This window comes from Rhyacophila brunnea, unplaced genomic scaffold, assembly GCF_057557595.1.
Source record: "Rhyacophila brunnea isolate RB1 unplaced genomic scaffold, BYU_Rbru_1.0 scaffold_12, whole genome shotgun sequence".
NCBI lineage: Eukaryota > Metazoa > Arthropoda > Insecta > Trichoptera > Rhyacophilidae > Rhyacophila > Rhyacophila brunnea.
This window is the reverse complement of record NW_028232774.1, coordinates 28,845,883-28,868,849: the sequence shown is the minus strand read 5'-3', so window position 1 is coordinate 28,868,849 and position 22,967 is coordinate 28,845,883. Positions and strand designations below refer to the sequence as shown.

General features: G+C 31.0%; 1 protein-coding gene across 2 annotated transcripts in view; it reads left to right on the top strand.

Annotated features, from left to right (window-relative positions):
* Positions 1-22,967, top strand: part of LOC147078033 (irregular chiasm C-roughest protein-like) — a 622,953-nt gene that overhangs the window by 517,157 nt on the left and 82,829 nt on the right. For both annotated transcript variants that reach the window (XM_085940191.1, XM_085940190.1), the window contains exons 7-8: positions 2,548-2,699; positions 14,139-14,339. In XM_085940191.1, the coding sequence (XP_085796317.1) occupies positions 2,548-2,699; positions 14,139-14,339 (353 nt within the window). The remainder of the gene's footprint in view (positions 1-2,547; positions 2,700-14,138; positions 14,340-22,967) is intronic.

Sequence of the window (22,967 nt, the reverse complement as noted above, 5' to 3'; positions counted from 1 at the left end):
ATCCGTACGATAACATTTGTGTCTTATTTCAATTAATATTACAATGCATTTCCACCATGAATTGACAGTTACACAATAGAAGAAAATAACCATATTATTTTATTTTGTAGAAATTTGCACAACATATATTATAAACTAGGATTACTTACCATGCGACTTCATCCAAGCGAAATAAAAAGTAGTCTGCAGACAATGAAGAAATATTTAATGTAGGTACCGATTTGGTATTTTTTTTTAATAACATGATAAAATGGAAAACGTTGATATGAGGCTCACGCACTTCTATCTTCATCTCACCTCACTACTTCACCGTTGCTATTTCGTTATATATTTCTCAAAATGCATTATTCTAGCAGTTTTATTTTGTTACTTCGTAACCTGAGATTTCAAAATGATAACTTACTAAATCTATACTTAAACTGTGTGTTAGTCTATAGACTGCAATTTTCATTAATATATTGTAATTATTTAGTAGTTAAAAAAAAACAATATCTTGTGTTTACGCAGCATTGAAATAGTGGTAATCAAAAGACGTCCTTGGTTGATTGGAGTTAATTAATATTTATTTCAACGCTTTTTATAACTTATTTATTATTCCATAAATAACACATTATAATGCAATTATACTGCAGAGCATGGGGCCTAACCATCGTCTGATTTTTATTTAAAATAAAAAAAATCGGTGTGTGTACGTATGTACGCGCGTTAGAAATAATACTTCTTTGGCGTAACAAAACAAAAACAAAACTTGTGATAACATAGATTCTTCAACTAGCTTTTAATTGTCTTATCAAATTACACACTCAAGAAAAAGGACCGCTTATTGTAACGCCGTTGGTTTATTTCTATACACTTTAACTTATATTACTAAATTATATAATTATTTATCGTTGTTTTTATTTTTAAAGTAACAACTGCCACGACGTTTAAAAGTTTGTTTACATAAGGAATTGCAAATGGACGACAATAATAAATTTGTTTCCTAGCCACCGGAACAATTCTTCGGACATATTACAATAATAAATTCGCTGCCTAGGCAACGGAACAATTCAAAACTTTAATATTATACTGTATAATCGTCACGATTGCATTATCATACTGTGGCGTAAAGGCAGTGCGTTCGGCTGATAACCGAACAATCGTGGTTCGAATCCAATCGAGTGCGATTTTTTTCGTGTGAAAAAATAAATTATGTTTTACATGTCACACGCCAAAATTACACTCTGATTTGATTTTCCAAACGCGCCTAAAGAAGTAGGTATAAATTCAAAAAATCTCTTATGTTCATCGATCAATATTTTTCGTAAATATTAATTTGAACGAACTTAGCATTTATTTGACAACAATGACTGTGAATTGTCCAGATGGTCTCGGCCAATTTTCCTTGATACAATTGTTATAAGTGTTATATGAATTATATAATATAACCCGTGAATTCACGATAACGCTACGTAAACAAAAAGCAGCCGGAATGATTTAATAGCTTGGTAACTGGACATGCTTCACTATTAACTTGGGAAAGTAGGGTTGCGTTAATTTGAGCCACAGCGGCCCAGGGCCGGCTCTGCGATTTCGATGTAAAGTTGAAAAGTTTAGCTGGTGGAAAATGAGCCCCGCGAGCGAGATTAGACGTCGCGGCGCAGTCGACACGAACCAATTTTCAGCGCGGGATTCCCCCCAAAAGGGAAAGCGGAAACGCCGTCCGTGTGTTCTTGTATATGTGTATATAATGTATAATAATACGTACAAGTATTCAGCTATTTTAAAACACGACGTTCCTAATTTGAAGCTTTCATTCGACGGTGAAATGGACTCGGAATTGAAAGGGTTGGAAGTCATTATAGCATGTTTCTAATATGTAGCTTATATTTGATTATAATTTAAAATATATTTTTAAATAAATTCTTCTGATATATAAGCAGTATTATTTTATTAGGTGTAATTCAAAAGCTATAACATTACCTAGGGAATAGCTGTTTATTTTTTTCAAATCAATCATAAAATAAAGCTATATCAACTTTTCAGGAAACCTCAATTGATTCATATAAAGTTTTTTCATAGCAACACATAATACAATTTCTAAGATATTATGCATGTGGTTGAATTGGTAACCATAAAAAAATATGAATTGGTTGTTAGATCTCTATAAAATAGATTTCAGAGTAGAAGTATAAATTTTCTATAAATAAATCTAACATATTAAATGATTTTTAGCTGCTGTGTATATTACTAACCGTAGTAACCGTTTGTCCCTTGAAAATACAAGTTTTTGCATGTGACAGACAATAATAATAATATGGTCCCATAGTATTAGCGATATTATCTGAATTCCAGAATAACTGGAAGATTGCCAACTTAGCACTGGTAACGAAAATTCATATATAAGTACACATATGATTTGATTTTAAACCAAAAAAAAAAACAAAGTAATTTTACTAATTTTCCTAAATTATAATATTAAGATAAATATAAGTACTAAATGTTAATTATATAAATTACGGTTGATGTAATTAATAATTAATTTATTTCGTTATTCTCTTTTCTCAGGTCAAACAGGAATCAGATCTCGTTTCGCGAACTTATCAGTCCTCGTGCCTCCAGAACCACCGAAGATTACGCAAGGCTCTCGACTGAATGCCACCGAAGACCAGGAGATCGAGCTGGAGTGCGTTTCTGTTGGAGGAAAACCAGCTGCTGAGGTAAGGAGTAGGGATGTTTTCTTTCGTGTTAAGTTTTAACTGCGATAAACTTTCGCAAACATTGTTTCTTTAAGCTTAATAAAGCAAATATTGCATAAATGGCTAAAGATTTACGAAAAAATTATCGACTATAAAATATTGTTTGTGTAACAAAAGTGAAACTTTTGTTTTGTTTTGAATGAAAGCTCTATGTGACTTACATTTGTTCACACATACAGTAAGTTTGTGAAAACTTAAAGTTAATAATAATAAAGTTAGAAATTTATAGATATTCTAAGTAATCTAAGTAATGTATTACGATTATCTATATAGGTATGCTATACTAAAAATATTTAACATGTTCAATACTTCGCGGAGAACTATTTTCTTAAAACCAATGTATCGAGGTTACTCAATAATCTGAAGATGTTTCACTATTAAACTTTTTAAAACCAGGTATCTAGAAAATATACTTAGTTTCACAATCACAATAGTGATGTAAGCCAATTAAAAATACAAACAAGACATTATGTACTATGTATATAGTAATTTTCAATTTATTGGATAAGCGTAAGAAATATGAATATAATATCATTTGCTTTTTAACAAGTTCATATTTCCATGGTTTTCATTGAATCTTATTGATGTATCATTATATATCTGAGGAATACATAGGGATGATGTAGTACTATGGAAATTAATTGGGAAAATATGATAATAACACGATATAAATTCACTGATAGTAATTATTAATACGATTATCTTTTGCATTGAGTAGTCTACACCATGGCCCCCACATCTTGAAGCGGGCCCCAATGCTAGGATCTTTGTCGGGCCCCCCTACCTATCGCCAAGGTGAAAGGCAGTATGACGCTCTACAGTAGCGTTTTCCAAATGACGTTCACGGTATTAAGATAGGTATTTTTAAAACTTACATCCACTTGAATTATGGAGTTATCAAGTAATGACGCAATTAAAAAATTTATCGCACAGCAAGATATTTTAAAATATAACATTTACTAAAGGTAAATAGCGCCGCAGGCGACTTTTTTTACTATTCGAGCAAATTTGTGATGTGTGTGTATCTCACTTATTTGGTCGACTCGCCATGCCGGGTCCCCATGCTAGAGCCCTGTCAGCCCCCCCTTTGTGAGGGCCATGCTCTACACATCTCATGTGGTGTTCTCTCAGCCTTAATTTGAGTTTATCTTTTCTGCGCAAGCTCTCTCAATAGCTTAATTGTACAAAATTTTCATTTGGGTTCTAGTCCGCTGAATTACATAGTATATACAAAATGTATTTACTTAAATATTGTGACATAGGAGTCTTGCACACTACACATAAGAAGTAGAAAAATTAGACGGATCGTTGGTAATAATAATTATTAGTTACTTCAGCGATTTCCAAACTGGGAGGCGCGGAGTGTTGCGAAGGGAGGCGCTAAAAGTTTCACACAATTAATGTAGCTACAGATTTGCAGTTTGCAAATGCTTATTTTATAAAATGACCGCTAGATAAACTACATAAAACAGTCCCATAAAAGGTTGTTTGCAAACCTTTCTGAAAATATGGAAAGTAATTTTATAATACCTCACTTCTATAGTATATTGTGAAGCGTGCTGGCTTTCTCGTAAAAAATGAAATAAAAGGGTGAAATCATAATGTTGAAAATTGAGGCAAATTTGTTTAGGAACGCACAATTTTATTGTTAAACTTGCCGATTTGGTTGAAATTAAAAAAAAAAAAAAAGAGTGAATAAATCAATGCAAGGACCACTAATGCTAATATTATTCACTGATTCACTGATTATATTCATGCATTCATAAAATATTGGAGCTTTGGAAATCAAAATTACAAAAAAAATAAGTTCGCTATAATTATAGTAGCTAATAGTTCGCGTAGATTTTTTTAAAAGGGAGGCGTAGTAACATAAAGTTTGGAAACCACTGAGTTACTTAGTTACTATGACTTCCTCGCGAATCCGAAGCGAGAAGCTTTCTCGAAATAAAATTATTCGTAAAACAAACTTTCGGGGTAGTACACGAACTTTGAAGGTTGGGGACTTATTGTTTTGTTTTCTTTTCAAAACAAAATACGGGATTTACGTAAGCCGGAGAAATATCATTTTTAAGGAATTAAATTCTCGCAGTAATCACACGTCAAGGCTAACGGTGTTCCAAGTTTGCGAAATGCCTATAGTTGCTATACCTACATTTAAATTGTTAGATTCCGGGCAACAAAAGAAAAATACGTAAGAAATTTAATCTCATAATCATTCGGGGATTAGGATTCTTTCTTTACGTAAATTTTACTGAGACAAGTGTTCCGTGAAATATGTTGCAAGGTAGCTGCTAGCTGCTGTAAATTCAAAGTTAAAAACAAAATATAAAACCTTTGACCTTTGACCTTATACCTCGTAAAATATTACGTTCTCGGTTAATTTTAATTAGAAAGTATTGTTCTAGTTTTAATGTAATATTAGCTTCTAAATACCACAATCTTTTGACGATAGTAATATTTGGTATAATACTAAATTTATCAAGATGTTCTCGACACTCGTACATTGACTACTGAGTAGATAATTACTTTTTAATTATCACATTTAAAATGCATGCTAATTACATCGCTCGGTCGCCTGATCGTTACGCGCCAAGTGCGTCTTCAGCGTTCAATGATTTAAGACATAAATTAGTTCTATTATTCTGTTCAGGGAACTCAGAAACAATGTGAACTGAAATACTTAAAGCTTCAGTGAAACGGCAAATAATTTTCAACTATAGGCGCGACGAAATTTTGAACTCGCTGGCACTCGGAGACCGAACGTCGAGGTGTGAATACGTCAATTTGTTTCGTGATGGCGACGGGGTTATTAATTCTTAAATCGTGTAAAGATGACAAAAAACGTTACCCATTTACTTTAAAAAGAAAACATGTCAATGAATATATTATTATTGTTACTAATAGAACAATAAACAGAACTTCAAATAGACGCATGTTGGATTTATATGACAAATTATATTTCGTTTGGCATGCGTCATTTGCACCCGCGACCCTCAATCCGCGCATCGCCTAGCCACGATATTTTTAGACCATGCCTCAACTGAGGTATAGCCTTAATGGATGTGGAGAAGCAGGCAACCAATCTCGAGTGTGGAAGAATACGGGATAAACTTAAACACGTGTCAAGAATATTTCATACGTCGAATAATGACAACTTTGCTCTCGATTTATGAATTGGCGCTCATTTAATATTGGTGTCCATAATTTCATGTCCATAATGCTTGGTAAATTTTCGTTGGTCACTCAAAATCCTGCGTCAAAATGTAGTGCATTGGAATATAACCTTTCGGAATTATATTTATTAATCTGTTCTGTGATTCTGTTCAAATACAAGGAGATACTCTTATTTAGTTTTTTATTTTACTGATAACTAATAATTAACTTTCAATAATACTTCATTAGTACATATTTAAACATAATACTATTTCAAATAATTTCGAGAACTATTGTACTCTTTAAATGAGATTATTACTTTCAAATTCGGTAATCTCCGTTTTGACATTTTTCTCGATTCTGATTCTACAAGCACTTTTCCATTGTATGTACATTCATAAAATATCACATCGAACACTGTTTGTTATTTAAATATAATTGAACCGGATGATGATTGCAAAGTCGCTTGTATTCATCTGTTGTCACTTTTTTATATTTTACGATAAATTTTAAACATGATTTTTTATTATTTTTATTTTGCTATTCGCTTTTTTAATTATGATGATATTATGTTTGCAAAAAGAAAATATTATATTAAATTTGCAGTCCTAAATGTGCCTGACGATTTATTGCGAGTGTCTCAAAATAGCGTAATATGGATACCGATATTCAAACTAACCGCCGCAAATCACACTGTACATATTTTGTTACACTTTACATACTATGAAACGGACGTTAACCTTAGCTTTTCTGTGATGTCATGTCATGTTACACAGTTATGCACAACGTGAGTTAAGTACAGATTGTATACCTATCTTAAGTATCATAATATTTTTCAGAGTATATGCTTAACAGAAACCTGAAATTATTGAAACCAGAAAACCAGAAAGCCGAGTGAAAAATCTTAAATTACGTTTTCCCGAAAGTGTTTATTTTGGACATACGATTCATATTTTATATTTGAGTAATAAAATATTCATTCAGCATTTGAGCTATTCTTACAATGATCCAAAAAAAGAAAGTAATTATCATTAAATTTATTGCCACAACCGGCATATATATTTTAATCTTTTCTTTATATATTTAAAAAAGATACACTGAGCCCATAAGAAATTATTAATTGAAGACGTTCACAACATGACATTTAGAATAAAAAGTACACATAAAACCAAAGAAAATACAAACCAAAAAAAATTGTATACCAAAAGAAATTAATTTAAAAAAAAACAACAATAATTCAAGTAACATACATTGATTTTTTTAAAAAGGGTTATAATTTGTTATCTGTCTAGTGGGGACATGAGACGAGCATTCTAAATAATATGGTGTAGTCGAAGATTACTACTATTTTACCATGTTCTATCCTTAGGGGATCATATGGGCCTCCACAGAGTGGAGGTTGTATTAACTTGCCACTTGCTCAACCTATTAGGTCCATACTCTGACTGCAAACTGAAATTATAAAACAATATGTATATTTTCCAGACCCAGGATTCAAACCTAGGACCTACGACATTATAAGCCAATGTTTAAACCGCTCGGCTATCATGGCCCGATTAACATAACCAAATATGTATTTGTCGCATCGATTTTAATACCTATAGAATACTAAGCTGGAATATTAAGTTTAATATTAATAAAACGTTTAATTACGTGCAATATGTATCATTATACTTTATTTCATTTAATAGTTTTCTATTTAGAATCAGCCGGTTACACAAAATGATTAATGCTTTTCCTTAAGCACTGTATGTGTATATATTTACTTTAAAATTATATGCCAACTTATCATTATTATTTTCATGACAGCTGAAGACGTTATCTTCTATGTAAGATATTTTATTACCATTTTCTCTGAATAAATTGTGTACCATCATATAATATGACGGATAAAAATGCCAGTATGTAAATAAAAGCATTCTGAGAATGCATAAATTCCTCCGTTCCCAAGATATGAAAAATGTTGTCAAATACTAAAAAGCTCGATGGACGGCGTTCTCCGTCTGACCCTAAAAAGCTATTACACTTTAGTGCAAGCTCCTTCAATAAGGGTTGCTATAAATAAAAGCCTTTTTGATACACACGCTTTTTATCATGTTGCTTTTACATCATCCCTTACACTTGCAACGGCCTCACCCCCCATGAAATACAAACCGTAGAGAAGTATATGTCTGTCTGACGTGCTATGTCAAGGAGTCGTCAAAAAGATTGTAATTAATTATTGTCATAGAGATAATACATTATTTATACAACGTTTCAAAACGCTCGTTTTTTCGGTTTTATATTAAATTTTTTGAAGTACCCAGCTTTGCACGGGTTCGCTACGTTGATCAATATATAATTACCATACTTGAAAAAACAATAATAATTACATTCATCAATATTAAAATATATGTATGTATATAGCAGTAACGAAGGGTGGGTCCACCATAAATAGTGCACACTAAATTTTGTCAGTCATACGTATTGGTTTTCATTGAAATTTGACTACAATTTACATATTGCGTTGGTTAGTTTTTAAAATTGAATTAAATAATAGTCAAAAAAACTATATAAAATATCTAAAATTATGAAATTAATAAATCATAAATAACTTTGGATATTTTATAGATATGATAATATTTATTATCTATTATAGTTTGGTTTAGGCAGGGCTTGATGAATTTAAAAAAATGAACCAACAGTAATAATATATTGTGTATGTATTCTTCATTCAACGAAAACAAATAAGTATGAATGAAAAAGTGTGTAAAATTTTGTCATATCGCCCAAAGTATACCAAAACTATTATGGTTTGCATGGGCAGGGTTTAATTGAATTTAAAAACTAACTAACACCATCTGTAAATTGTAGTCCTAGTTTGACTAACGGAGTTTAATATTCACTATTTATGGCGGATCCTAACACCCTACCTCCATTCTTCGCTACTGGTATATAGGCATAAAACATGAAAAATAACTCTGCTTAATAAGGTCACACAAAAGAACATCAAATTAAAATCGAATCTAAAATATGTTAACTTATATAATATAAGATATTATATATACGTAAAAAATCAAAATTGGAATTGGCAGGAAAGTTCATTTTACAAAAACTTTGTATTATTCAATTATTTAGATGTCACTTGTTCATTTGTGAAATTACAATCGCCCAGTTACAATAAGTTGATGAATTTTGAAAATATAAATTTAACAGATGCACGAGATCAAAACAATTCTACAAACAGTGCACATTATATTTAATGAATAATTCACTTGTATAAAAATATATTATATGGTCAACAAATACTTATTCGTGTGTGTTTGGGCCAATTATGGAAGTGCTAATCCTATACATATTCTTTACCTACCTCCCACAATCATTGTTGTATGCCCAGGCATGTTATAAACAATTTAGTTATCTTCAGACCATCAAAGTTTCAAGACATGCACTAGTTTGCCCCTAGCGTCATCGAATAAGTAATTTAATTGCGAGTTACGGCTCAATCACCGTAATTCATAAACTCATTACCCACCCATCCGTCCCAAGTACAGTGTAACCGTGAGACTGATCGTACCAGTTCAGTGACTGAGCCAACCCAGCGTACCCGCCTTATCAACATCAATGGATAGTGCCTGGATTGAATCCTTGTATACCCCCCCTCATCATCTAAATCTTCCTTTACTTACAGTCCACTAAAAAGCGCTGCAAGTGCGAACAAAAATGATAGAACAATATAACAACTTTAATACCTTTTCGACAAAGTTTACTAATTGTTCAGTCTTAGAGCTATACTATACCAGTTAATTAATAATAAATAATAAAATCAATATCAATAACTTATAAAAAATAAAATGAATAAAAACTTTATATTAAACCACATTATAATGGATTTTACCAGGTAAGCGATATGCCAATTTATTTAATATATATATATATATATTATAGATTTGATAATATCATACGGTTATATTTAATTCTGATAGTCACTATGTTGGTTTAATCTGTGGGTAGGCTTTGAAGTCTAGACCTATGTCTATACGTATAATGTATAGAAACCGCACAAGGTGGTGTTTTCAAAGGATGGCCATGTTATTGCATAAAAAGCTATGTAGTAAGTATTCGGCACTTGTGTAAAATATTATATGAGTAATATTATAAAAATACGTCTATAAATTTGTATTTAAATTTATTATATTATTTATAAACACAAAACATAACTCGTTTGAATAAATTAGTAATATTAGCTAAAAAATAAATTATCTCTAAGTCTTATCTCTATTAATATAATATTATTTAATCTTGACAAGGTAACAAACCGCTGATGAATGAAGGCCTCTCCTAGCTTGTTACACTTTCTCAAACTAAACTTTTTTGCAACCACGTATTTCAGCCAAACTAATTTCATTAACCGATTTTTAGGCGAACCCTAAGAGTAACCCGGGTTAATATTATATTATGATGTTATTTTATCAGCTACGAGTATTATCTACTAGTAGTAAGACAAGTGAACCATACTACCGTTCTGATCTAAAGTTAAAAAAAACTGATTGAATTTGAAGGCGTCCCTATAAAAAGAGTCTATTTTCTATATAATACATTTGTGTCAAAAGTGATTTTATTGTATTTAAATGGCCTATATATATATATTCCATAATGTCGCCACACTTATTATCAAAATTCGTCCGAAAACATTGGCAAACGTGGAAGAGGGGTCTAGGTATATGCGATGTACAAATTGATACTTTAACTTTGATTTTTTAATTTTTTTGTTTTATGCCTACGTGTTATTTTAAAATATTATTTTTAAGATAAAAAAATGCTCATCTTTCAAAATATACACATAGTACATTGAAATTGTTGCATTTATTTATAAAATAGTGTTTTCAATCTCTACTGAAAATTTTTGTTTTTGTAAACTGAATTCGTACCAAAAATGTCATCTTTAAACTGGAAAGTTTAATCAAAATTGGTTCAGTAGTTTACAAGGAGATTAAACAAACATTAGTAATTATTGATTAAAATTATAATCAATAATTATTACGTTTGTTTGAAAAAACTATTACCCTATGTAAAGACTAAATGTTATATAAATTAATAAACGTGTATCTTTATGTTCAAGAATCTATATAATATTATATAACTACGATGTGTAAAATGACAATATGATTTAATAAACTATTTTTTATTCAACAAATAACGCAATGAACATCGCAATTAAGAATGCGCTCCAGAGAGTATTGTAACTATCAGTAGTTAATTTTGGTTGCAATTAGATATGACACGTATTATAGCGTATATAATCCTGCTGGGTGTTGTATTTGTTTCAAAAAGAGTTTTTCTACTGGTTATAGATATCCCATAAATATTGTCAAATTATGTATGATAATATGATTGGTAGATGTGTACCGCAGGACAATATTTGGGAGAACGGTTAGAATGTTGGATTCTTGTAAAAAAATTCTAATAAAAAAATTGGACTCAAGCTTAGGCTAGAAAGAATAATCACAATAACGACCGATCAACATGAACAATGATGAACACTCTTGATCAAATAACGGGCTGATAATATATGTTATTAATATGTAAAAGAACATACTATTATATACAGTGTCTTAAAAATAAATGATAGTAGATTGTATGTAAATAGAAAGATCATTGCCCGTGCAATGGCAAATAAATTCTAAAAGGGTTCGGCAGGCAAAAAGCTGCGAATACGGAAACTCTAAATACAGGCATTTAAATCGATACAAAAGTTTTCTTTCCTCGCCTTTTTATAAATCTACTGTCCATCTTTATTTACATGGTAAAGGTGTAGCCTTCGGCTGATGCGAATTGGTTAGGCGTCCACTTGTGGGCGTCGTTTTCTACCCAGGCGTCGCTTAAAACGGCGTAAGCGCGACACAGGATGTTTTACAATTGTTTTAAAGTGCATTTTGTATTATTCTATAAATTGAGTTGAAACAATTACACAACCATTTACATGCTCCTATGGAATATTAATTATTACGTTTAACTTTGAGATATTTGTTTTATTATCGCAAGATGTTGTTTTAAAAACATATATTATGTGTATTTAGAGCTAGGAAATAAATCTAAAATTCTAAAATCAAATAATCAATTGTATTAACTTTATAATAATTTATTATTATTCTACTATACAGAGGCAATCTATTTCATTTACGATGGATATTTGCTGGTGTTTCAATCACTGACAGGTAAGGAATGCCCAGGGAACTCAGAAATAATTGGAACTGAAATATATAACGGGTAAGGCGATAGCAGGTAACCGACTCGAGTAAGGAAGAATCCGGGCTAAACTTTCACACGTGTCAATAATACGTTTTACATCGAATACTAAAAGCTGCTCTCGGTTTATGCATTTACGCTCATTTAATGTTGGTGTATTACACACACCATTGCACGTGCATAATGCGTGCTTCATTTTCGTAGGACACTCACATAGTCAAAATCCTGCTTCACCATGCGGCATATTGAATATGGCCTATCGGTATTCTATTTATTATCTGTTCTGTGGGAATGCCTAACGGAATTTTATCGTTTGTGGGAATATACCTGTCTCATTGTACAAAGTTGACTGCATCTTATAAAAATTGAAGCATTGATTTGCTACATTTTTTAAAATGGTTAGTCGTGTCGCATATGGTTCTCCCTAGCGAGCAACCCCCATATGAATATATTGTAGACCAGACTAAACCTAAGCCACATACGGTGCTGATAAATCCGTCAGCGCGGAAAAATCCAAGCTCCTGAGAACGTTATTGCAACTTGCTTGCATCCTATATACATTTTCACAATTAAATGAATTGAGACTAGGTATCTTTGTATATTGTGGTCTAAACCCTCTCGTCAAACGACTGAAAAAAATAATAATGTATTAATTTAAACCTTGCATATAAATGGCATTATCCAGTAAATAGTTTCTAGAAATCTATCTTCACAATACAACCTGTATAACTAAAGGAGGGTCCATATAACTTCGCCCCCTTTATTACCCTTTATCAATGTGAACCGGCGGGCTGTTTAGAACGGCAGGTCACCCTAAATTAAAAAAAGGTTTTTATTTTATTCATGGGCCAGGGGTATTTAATGACCCCGGCCGTGTGGACCGAGTGTGTGGTGTATTTTGTTTTTTTTTATATTCTATTTTATTTTTTACAAAGGGACTTTCCGTTTCAATTTAAATTATTATTCCGCATTGCACTGCCTTATTTATTTATGTTTTTTTTTCAACTTTGTAAAAATGGTCAAATCAAGGAATTTTAATTCGGAGTATTTTTTATGTAAATTAAATTCGTGGTGATAATTAGGGGACTCAGAATTTTGGATACTCAGCTTACTACAATGGTGACAATATGAAATTATTAACAGAGTTTTTATTCAACATATATAATTATATTTAAATTGCAAAGTGCCTTTACAAGTTACAGACTCCCAAAACCTCAGGTAGCTTAAACTAAAGTGAGTGTGATTACTAAATCAAGAATTTTTATAATAATTAGGTATTTCTTGATAATAAATGAACATTTTTGCTAGCTGCAAATAAATATAAATATTTCACTATTAACAGTGTATTTTATTTACAACTTTCGACTCTTATAGACATTAAAATATTATTTCTACTGTTAATTCCGTGGTTTCGGGGTAAAAATGCTAAAGTCAGTTGGTTGCAACTGAGATACCTAATCGGTTTTTAAATAAATCACAGTTTTCATAATACTCTTGCTTAGAAGTTAATTGGTGTATCTTTTTTTATTTATTTTAAATTATTTATGTATTATTAAGTTTTTGATATTGTGGTGTTATATTGTTGTTTAATTTAATAAAACGCATTTTTTTGTGTTACTTTTTCCACTTTTAATCAATAAATTAGGACCGGTTTTGTCCGCCTCAGAGTTTAATTGCGTTTTAATAAATTAAACAACAATACAATGCAGTTCCAGCATGATTTGACAGTTAACAAAATAAAAGAAATTGTGGTGTTATATTCAATTTTTTGAGTAAGTAATTTTACTTACAGTTAAAAACGATTTTCTCGATTTAAGCTATTTCTACGAATTAAGATATCTATTTTATTTTACTTACATGTGAAAATATCTACGATACACAAAAAAGAGCACATGTTTACTTTTTATGAACAATGTCATTAAAACTTAATTTCGTAAAAAACGCAACTTAAGAACTTTAACCCTGCAACCACAGAATTATAATAAATATAATTAACAAAACCTCGTTTTATTCTTACAGATAACCTGGATTGATGGTGAAGGCAATGTGATGACTCAGGACTTGCGTTACACCGCTGAGCTGCTCCAAGATGGGAAGAAGGTCACCGCAAGGTCATTCCTGAGACTGAAACCCAAAAGGAAACACCATAACAAAACGCTGACCTGCCAAGCTCAAAACACAGCAGACAGAGCATATAGAGCGGTCACTGTGCACTTAGAGGTAAGATTATAATATTTTATATTAATCACGTTAGTATACTTGATATCGTTAGATTTAAAGTTGGTTACCTCCATTTTGAGATAACCGCAAATAACCGAAAAGCATTCGCGGCAATATGCTTTACCAATAATTAAGCTACGGGAACCCTATCTAATTACGACAAATTTATCAGTATTTAGTTCTTACATGAAATGATTAACAAATTGCGTTATGTTTGGCTATCGGTTTTTGTATTTTAAATCAAGGTATCATTTTAAGTGCCTTAATTCCTAACCAACGCCTGGTCGCGAATCCAACAGATATTTTTTTAGTAGGCTATTTTCTGATTATGTATATTCAAAATAGAGAATGTTACATTCTCAAATCTTGTAAATTATTTAAGTTGAATAAAAAAAGTAGTTAATTATACATGTAAACAATTATAAAAAGCGATTACCGAAATAAAATGTTCTTAACGCCATTAAAATGAATAAAAAATCATTTTTAAAGTTAGTCGTAAAATATAAATAATGGCGGTTGATAATTAATATAAATGACTTTGCAATCGACTTCCGGTTAAATTATATTTAACTAGCAAACCGAGCTGACTTTGATGTTGTGAACATACGTACGATGATTTGAGTTACCCCATCTCCACCCATCATATAATATATATTGATTGTGCACAGCCGCCTTTCATGACGCTATAAACGTGTCAGCAGGTCCATTCTCAGTTATCATTTTAGCACATTTCCGTTATTTTTATTGTTCCAAATTAACACAGAAGGTCCTTTATATACAAACCGGACCGATACGATAAGACCGCACACAAGCGGACCGAACCAGCGCCATCTAGTCGGTAATGAGCCGAATACAAGAATTTTGTATTGACACATCAGACATATCAACATAACCTACAAGTGTATTATTAGTAATGTCATTGCAATTGCAGTAAAACAGTCAGAATAGCTCAACTCTCAATATGTAAAATGGACGTACTTTGTCTCGTTCTCAAAGTTAGCACGGCCAAGAGAGAGACTGTTAAAAGATATCACCTTTTGACAGCTCAGACGATTAAATTTTATACTTAATCGACCACCAGAATACGTAAAGTGATATATTTATCACAATTAGCTCTTTTTATGTTAATTGATATGTTAGAAAAAGATTGCAGAATGAGTAGATTTTAGTGTCATACTTTCTTGTCCTGATACAAAGCTGCATGGAACTGATGTAAAAACTATGCACCTTGTTGCTTAAAGAAAGAGTTTAGAAAATAAAAAAAGACTTGGAATTGCTTTGCCGTCATTTATCTTTAGTGATTTATAAAGTGTACTCTATACCCGTGCCGAAACAGAGAAGTCGGGGGTTAAAAATGATGAATGTTAGGAGGGATCGGAATCATTCCTTCCTCCATGTGATGCAGCAAACTTGTTAAATGCCTCAAATACATACGACGACAGCAAGAAAATTATTTAAAAAAAAAATGGAAAGGGGGGTTCCTAATAGCTTCATAATAAAGATGGCTTCCGCTGTCTACCCAGTTTTGTTATTGAATATATTATACTTACGATTGAGAACATTATTATTTTAAAATTCAATACTTAAATAATACAAAAAATTTAGATTGTTTATTATTGAAAATACCTTCCATGTATTTTCAAAATGATAATATGTTGAATAAAAATGATACAATCTTGAAACGACTACATGAGACGTGTCCGAAATTATGGGCAAAACGGGACAGAATAAAGCACTAATAATAATAAGCCCACTTCACCCGCTTATAATGCAGATATTATATTATTTTATACGTACAGATCGGCGACAGAATGGGTACAAGTGGGATACGTCGTCTCATCGCCCGAGTGGGAAAAGCGACCGGGGTGTGGGAAAGTGGGGCCATTTTGTAAATTACGGAGAAACAAAACATCTAAAACGATTTGAATAAATTATAAGCAGAAATGCGCGCGGGCTTTTTACGGGGACAAACGTATTTACATGTGACATGGCGGTTGACGAACTGTGGGACATGCGATGATAATATTAATCATATTATTCTTTAAATGTTTCTATAGATGTTACGTCGAATGTGCGAAATTGACTATTACATATAATGGGCAACATTTTGGTTAATTCGTGTAATAGTCAAGCCCGTTGCCTTATTCATGAATTAGGTAAATTATCTGCCGAGTACGTGAATTCACCAGGGTATGGAATTCTTAAACTGTCCACATGACAGTAGAAAAAGTAAATTTAATACGGATGGTTTTATTAGTTATAATTGGACATAATATAATATTATTATTATTAGGTTTGGTTAGGTTAGGCTAGGTTTTGAAATTCCGAATTCAACTGAATGTCCAGTTTGAGGCTAGATAGCAAGTGTCAACAAACTATCACAAACATACAATCGACCATTGCACGATTGATACCTAAGCACGAATCAAATCGCGAAAATACCTTTTAATAAAATTCTTCCGTTATCATATTATTATAGTTCTAGATTTTTTTGCGCATAGTAAATGGATATGAACGTCATTGTAGTTATTGATTGGTATATTTTTATATTATAATCAATGAAATTTGACACATTTGGTTAGTTTGATTAGTTGCAAAAAACACCACCGGAGCGCAACCATCTATTTTGACCATAGATAATACGTAAATTTCGACCAATGCATGAGCATTTGACACATTTAGTTTAGTTGAAAAAAATACCACTGTAGCGCTACTGTCTAATTTGTCCAATGCATGAACTAGGCAGAAAAATTACTGTTGAATTCACGCACTCGGCAGATATTTTGTCAAACTCATTAATAAGGCAACGGGCTTGCATTTTTCATGAATAATGCAAAATTTTGCTCATTTCATGTAATAGTCAATTTCGCACATTCGGCGTTACATATAATATACTTATAACATAAGTATTGAGATTTTAATGATTAAACGAGGACAAATTAAATATATGTTCTTAAAATAGAAACAGTTTTAATGAATATTATATAGGTGGACATTGTTTTAAAAATTCTTAAAATAGAGTCTACTTTACTCATTTGGCGTACTTCCATATTGTACTTTATATTTTTTGTATTTACTCTTTTACTAATATTGCTCTATTTCTTTGATTTTCTTTGTCTTGTTGTGAACGTCTTAAAATTGTAATTAATAAGAATTATAATCAGATACTTACATATTTATGCGTAAAATAATTCAAACATGTAACTACTATAAATATAAGCATTTTATTTTCATAACTCAATTGAAATTGTGTATAAAATGTCGTTAATCATAGCAAATAAATTAGTAACAGAGCATTATACCCCCACGAAAATTAAACGTTAGTGAAAAAAAAAAAATTCCAAAACCCCCGTACTCACCTTTCACTGCAAGCACAAAATGGTGATACCTACTAATGAAATATTAAAGAACCATTATCTACAAAAGTAAATTGAGAACACTCATGTTTTTTTACAATTTTATCTAGAAAGCGCCTATGAGTAATCTATTATAGTCGAAGAACTTAAACATTAAATTGCGCAGAATGCAATTTCTACTACTGCGCACGAATCACATAGAATACATTTATAATTATAATTACTGCTATTATTTTCACTAACTGTTTACACGTAAAAATGCTGACTGTCTCTCCAATCTCATTCTTCAATGGAAACCGAGGCGTGATGTTAAAGTACTATTTGACAGGACGTATTGAAAATCGGTTAACCTCAAAATGAGTTTTTCGTTTTTTTACCGTCAGATTCGCCATTATTGTTCTACTGCGTGAGCGCAGATCTTACTTGGACGTTAAAATTCAGAAGCTACCAAACTTGTTTGAGTCATGCACGCAATCTTGCCAACTGCAGGATAATACATGTTTACCCATACATTTTCTTACTGTGAACAGTAAATCCATTCACGTGTAAACGGGGTTTAACTTTATTAATTTACGCATACTTGGTATAAAATATAAACATTTTGCAATCTTGCCAAGGGCTCGAAATGGAACGGAATGCACCGGAGCGCCGTTCTAGCTCGTGAAATCTGTAAAATTATCGCTCCGTCTCGTGGAAAAAATATGTGACCATCTGAGCTAGATAAGCCATAGAATAGAAAATCTGACACACTTATTTTTATATAATACACATACGATTTGATGACTATGTAAATATCTTCAGAAAATTTGTCGAGCGCTCCGGTTTGTAAACTTTTCCATTTCGAGCGCTGAATCTTGCACAATGTCAGCTTGCCGTGAAACGTAACCAAATAAAGTTTTTTTTATGGAATATAAGTTAATTATATTATGTACGATTATATCATTACAATAAGTCAGTAAAATAATTAAAAAAAAAAAATGACGATTGTTACCTTCATTTTAGAAATAATATCACTAACAATAAACATACTGTTTTATACGGGAATAATAATTACAAAGTTATTTAATTTGAATATTTAACATAACACTAGTACAATTTTATTTTCTTTTTGATTTTTGAATATAGTGACTTTCGACAGTGAGCAGATGATGAGTTTAAAAAAAACAATTTCTCTAATTCAGCTTTTGTTTCATTCGTATAATATATAAAAAAGTTTTCTATTGATCAAGAACAAAAAAAAAGTGTATAAATAGACAAGTTCTTAGTGGTAAGTATTTAGTATTCGAACTAAATTGAAAAGATGCAGGAGGAATGGTACAAAGGAAAGTTTTGGAACCTTTGTCTTTAACATAAAAGCTTTTATCGGAATGAGTTGTATCATTAATTGAGGTTTGTGGCATCAAATATAACAAAATCCACATACATAAAAAAAACTGCGATAAGTAATGATAGTAGGTATATTATGGAATATAATAATATATTACATATTATACCATACAATAAATGAATTTAAAAGTGAGACGTATTTATAGTGAATTGAAAAATAATAAATTTAATAAACATCAGTTCTTATTCTCTGTTTATTTGATATATTATTAAAGTATTAATAAATACGAATGATTTCATTATTTATATTAAAGTTATTAGAAGCAACGGCAACAAACTACCATTTTACTCTTTCTTATTCGTCCATTAGCAAGGTCCACTATATATTCAGGCAGTGACACGAAACTGTATACTTCGATGGTAGTGTTAGTTATTGCTCATACTTCAAATGCAATATAATAAACTGTAGAAAATTATGAATAAACTAAATTTTAATAATTTAAACGAAATATTCAATCGAAAATTTTCTTTCATTGCGAACAGGTTAACGCATTTCGAAGATAATCAATAACTACCACTACTATCGTAATTTTCAATAATTGGGGATTACGGTCTGAATATAAACGCCTTTATCTAAAAAACAAGAATTTTTAATGCACAAGTAATCGAATCATATGCTATAGGATTATATTGTAAAAATATGCAAATCGTTTAAGTGCATTTAGTTGTAATGTAATATGATTTCATTGAGCCTCACTCACGGCCTGCTACAAAAGTGGATAGAAGGGACGATGCAAATATCCATACTTTAAACAGAGGCTTAGTTTTTTACCGTGGCGCAGTATGCTCTTTGCACAATAGAAGAATAAATTGATGACATTAAGAACACAATTGAGTATATTAAGAGAAGAGTAAACATATTATTTTTCTTTTTGATGGTAAAAGAAAGGTGTTGTTTAATATGTAACGCCTCAGTGTCAGCCAAATATAATACGTATTGTGTTCAAGTTGAAGAATGAAAATGGTAGAGTGTTAAGTAGATCACAGTCTACTTGAAGTTAGACATATAATTTGTTTGACACCTTAACTGAAAAAATAACAATATTCCCATTATGAAGTCCCAATTATTAAGAGAGGAAGTTAATTTCTTTTAAAGTGTCAACTGTCAATGATTCGTGGTGGAACTGCATTGTATTATTTGATTTATTATTTGTTTAATTAATTAAGTTAAGATTAAGTAAAATTAGGCCGTTTACTATGACAATATTTAGTCACTGTTCTGGCAGAAGACACTAATTCGAAAAAATGACATATTGAGTTAGTACCAAAATGTTCCTTATTTAAAACTTGACCGTCTGGAAAACTTTTTAATAAATAAATAAAACAGTCTTTATTTTAAAGTCATCCTTTTTACGATTACTTAATAAACTCACATGATAGACCATTATTTCAAACATTTTAATAACTTCAAAGTCAAATTACTCAAAACTAGTATTCTCCAGTTAGTCTGTTCTGCCAGAACAAAGACGATTTTTACTCTCGTTACCTTTATGGGTTAACCCATAGCTTACGGGCCGCACAAAATTGTGTTTTTGCTAATTACTTTTCAAATGCAAATTAACACGTGAATTACAAAATTAATTAAAAGGGCCCGTAAGCATTGTGTTAATACGTCAGCAAAAATCATTCTGATTTGACGACTGCGTGTACCGTTGGTGGTCAAAATGTATGCGTATGTCTTGTTTGTATTTAATATCTAATTAAAATATTTGAACGCGTTTATCTCAAAACTATACTTTAGTAGTACGCCGATTTTTTATTATTTTCCTTAATTATTGTGACAACTTCCTATTGAGGAAGTATACTAATCAACATTACAAAAACTATACCCTTATGGCGTCAAAAAATGAGTGAAGTGACATACATAAAAAAATGTTTTATATTATGAAGAATTATAAGAACTATAACGTAGTCGCATGTTTACTAATACATGATGTCAATAATTGTATGATTCGCGCCTAAGACCCTTATATTAACAAAGTGATACCTATACATTTTTTGACAACAAGTTAAACATGGTTTGATGACATAATACTTAATGTCGTTCTATTATCTCTGTATTATTATAAATGAAATCAGAAAAACTTTGCAAATGAAATAAGTAATTTTAGGTAATAAGTTGCAAAATCAATATAATATTATTTTGATAGATAAATAAATATTTAGGTACTAAATATTTTTTTTTTGAAAAATGCAGGTTCTACTGATTGAATACATCCATCTAAATGTAATTATAATTACAAGCGAAACATGATGTTATGGCATTATTCCATTGTTTTGAAGTGAATAATTTCATATATGTAAAGATATTTGTTATTACATAAAAACCTTCATGTTATAAAATGTTACAATCAAAAATGAAAATATTTCTTTTTCCATTATTTTATGGTTTCTTTTTTCTTGGATGAGTGAATCTTTTGAAATTGCATTAAATCACTATGCGTTAAGTCGTAGATACGTAATAAGATATTGTTACTCAAAATTATTTATAATTAGTACCTAGTAAGTATATAGACATCCTGGAACTTATAGAATACATAATGAAATTGTTGAAGTATCTAGGAACATTCGACTCAGTTTCAGACATGTAAATAAAAAAAAATAGCTAAATGCATGAAGCCTTGAATTGCTCTTCAAAGATTCTACGGCTGCATTTCTAAAAATATGAAAAAACGCCTTCGTCCAGTGGTTTAACTTATTATCTGCCTCTTTATCCTAGAGAAGACCTTAATTTCCTTAAATAAGCTCACATTTTTATTCAGAATTGTTCTCATCAGTTTATTACTCCCAGTCTCTCCTATATCATCAAGTTACCGAACTCATGGTTTTCTCTACTCTTCCTTCTGGTTTATATACTAGAGACTTTTCATATCGTCACATACTACAACTAGATAACTTGATTTGTTCCATTGTTGGGAAAAATAAATTTAAACTTTACTTGATTTAACATAAATCTAATCTAAAATTATTATTTAAAATAAACATAGAAATTTGTGCTTGTTTAATTGGAAACAATTAAATAATGTTCAATTGTATGGAAAAACATTGTGCATGTATGATTTTAAAGCTATCTAATATTTTCAAACACATTAACTTCTGACTTACCTAGTTTTATCATTTTTTAGATAAAGAAATGTAGAATTATATTCAATAGCTAACTCAAAAACAGTGAAAATCAAGTTACTTATTTACTTGTAGTATTGAGGGGACGATAATATGTATGTATCACTTGTTTGACTTATTGGATTTTGATAATTCATCAAACGGCTTATAAATTATTCCATGATTTTATTGATGTCGCCAGATGCCATCCTTGTGAATTGTTTAGTTAGAATTAGCATAGTGGTACTGCACAGGGCGTGAAACCCAAAAGACGTAGGTTTGATTCCTGCCGGGTGTCTTACTTTTTTTGATTTTTTTTTTCTATTTGCTATATTTTCTCTGAATTACGTATGTTCAATAATTAGAATGATACATTCTTAAATCTTGTGAATTATTCGTTGCATAAAAGAAATAGTTATAGTATTATAGATAAAATCATTATATTTTTTGTGGTGTCGAGTCATGGACTTTGATGACAAGGGAGCGAATGGCAATTGATGCCTTCGTATAGTTGTGGTATTCGCAGCGAATGCTTTGTATTTTTTGGACAGAGTACAAGACGAAATAGTCGATCATCTAGAGACTACAGATAAAAGAATGGATCTCAATAATATGTCTTAGATGCATTCTGCAGTTGTTTGTAAATTTAATATTATTCGGCGTGAACCAGATAATCTGAAGAGACTGGTGGTTTTAGGTAGCCTCCAGGGAAGACGAAACAGAGTCGGCGTACTGGAGTGACCAAGTGAATGATTCTTAATGGAGATAACCTTCACTCCGCTCT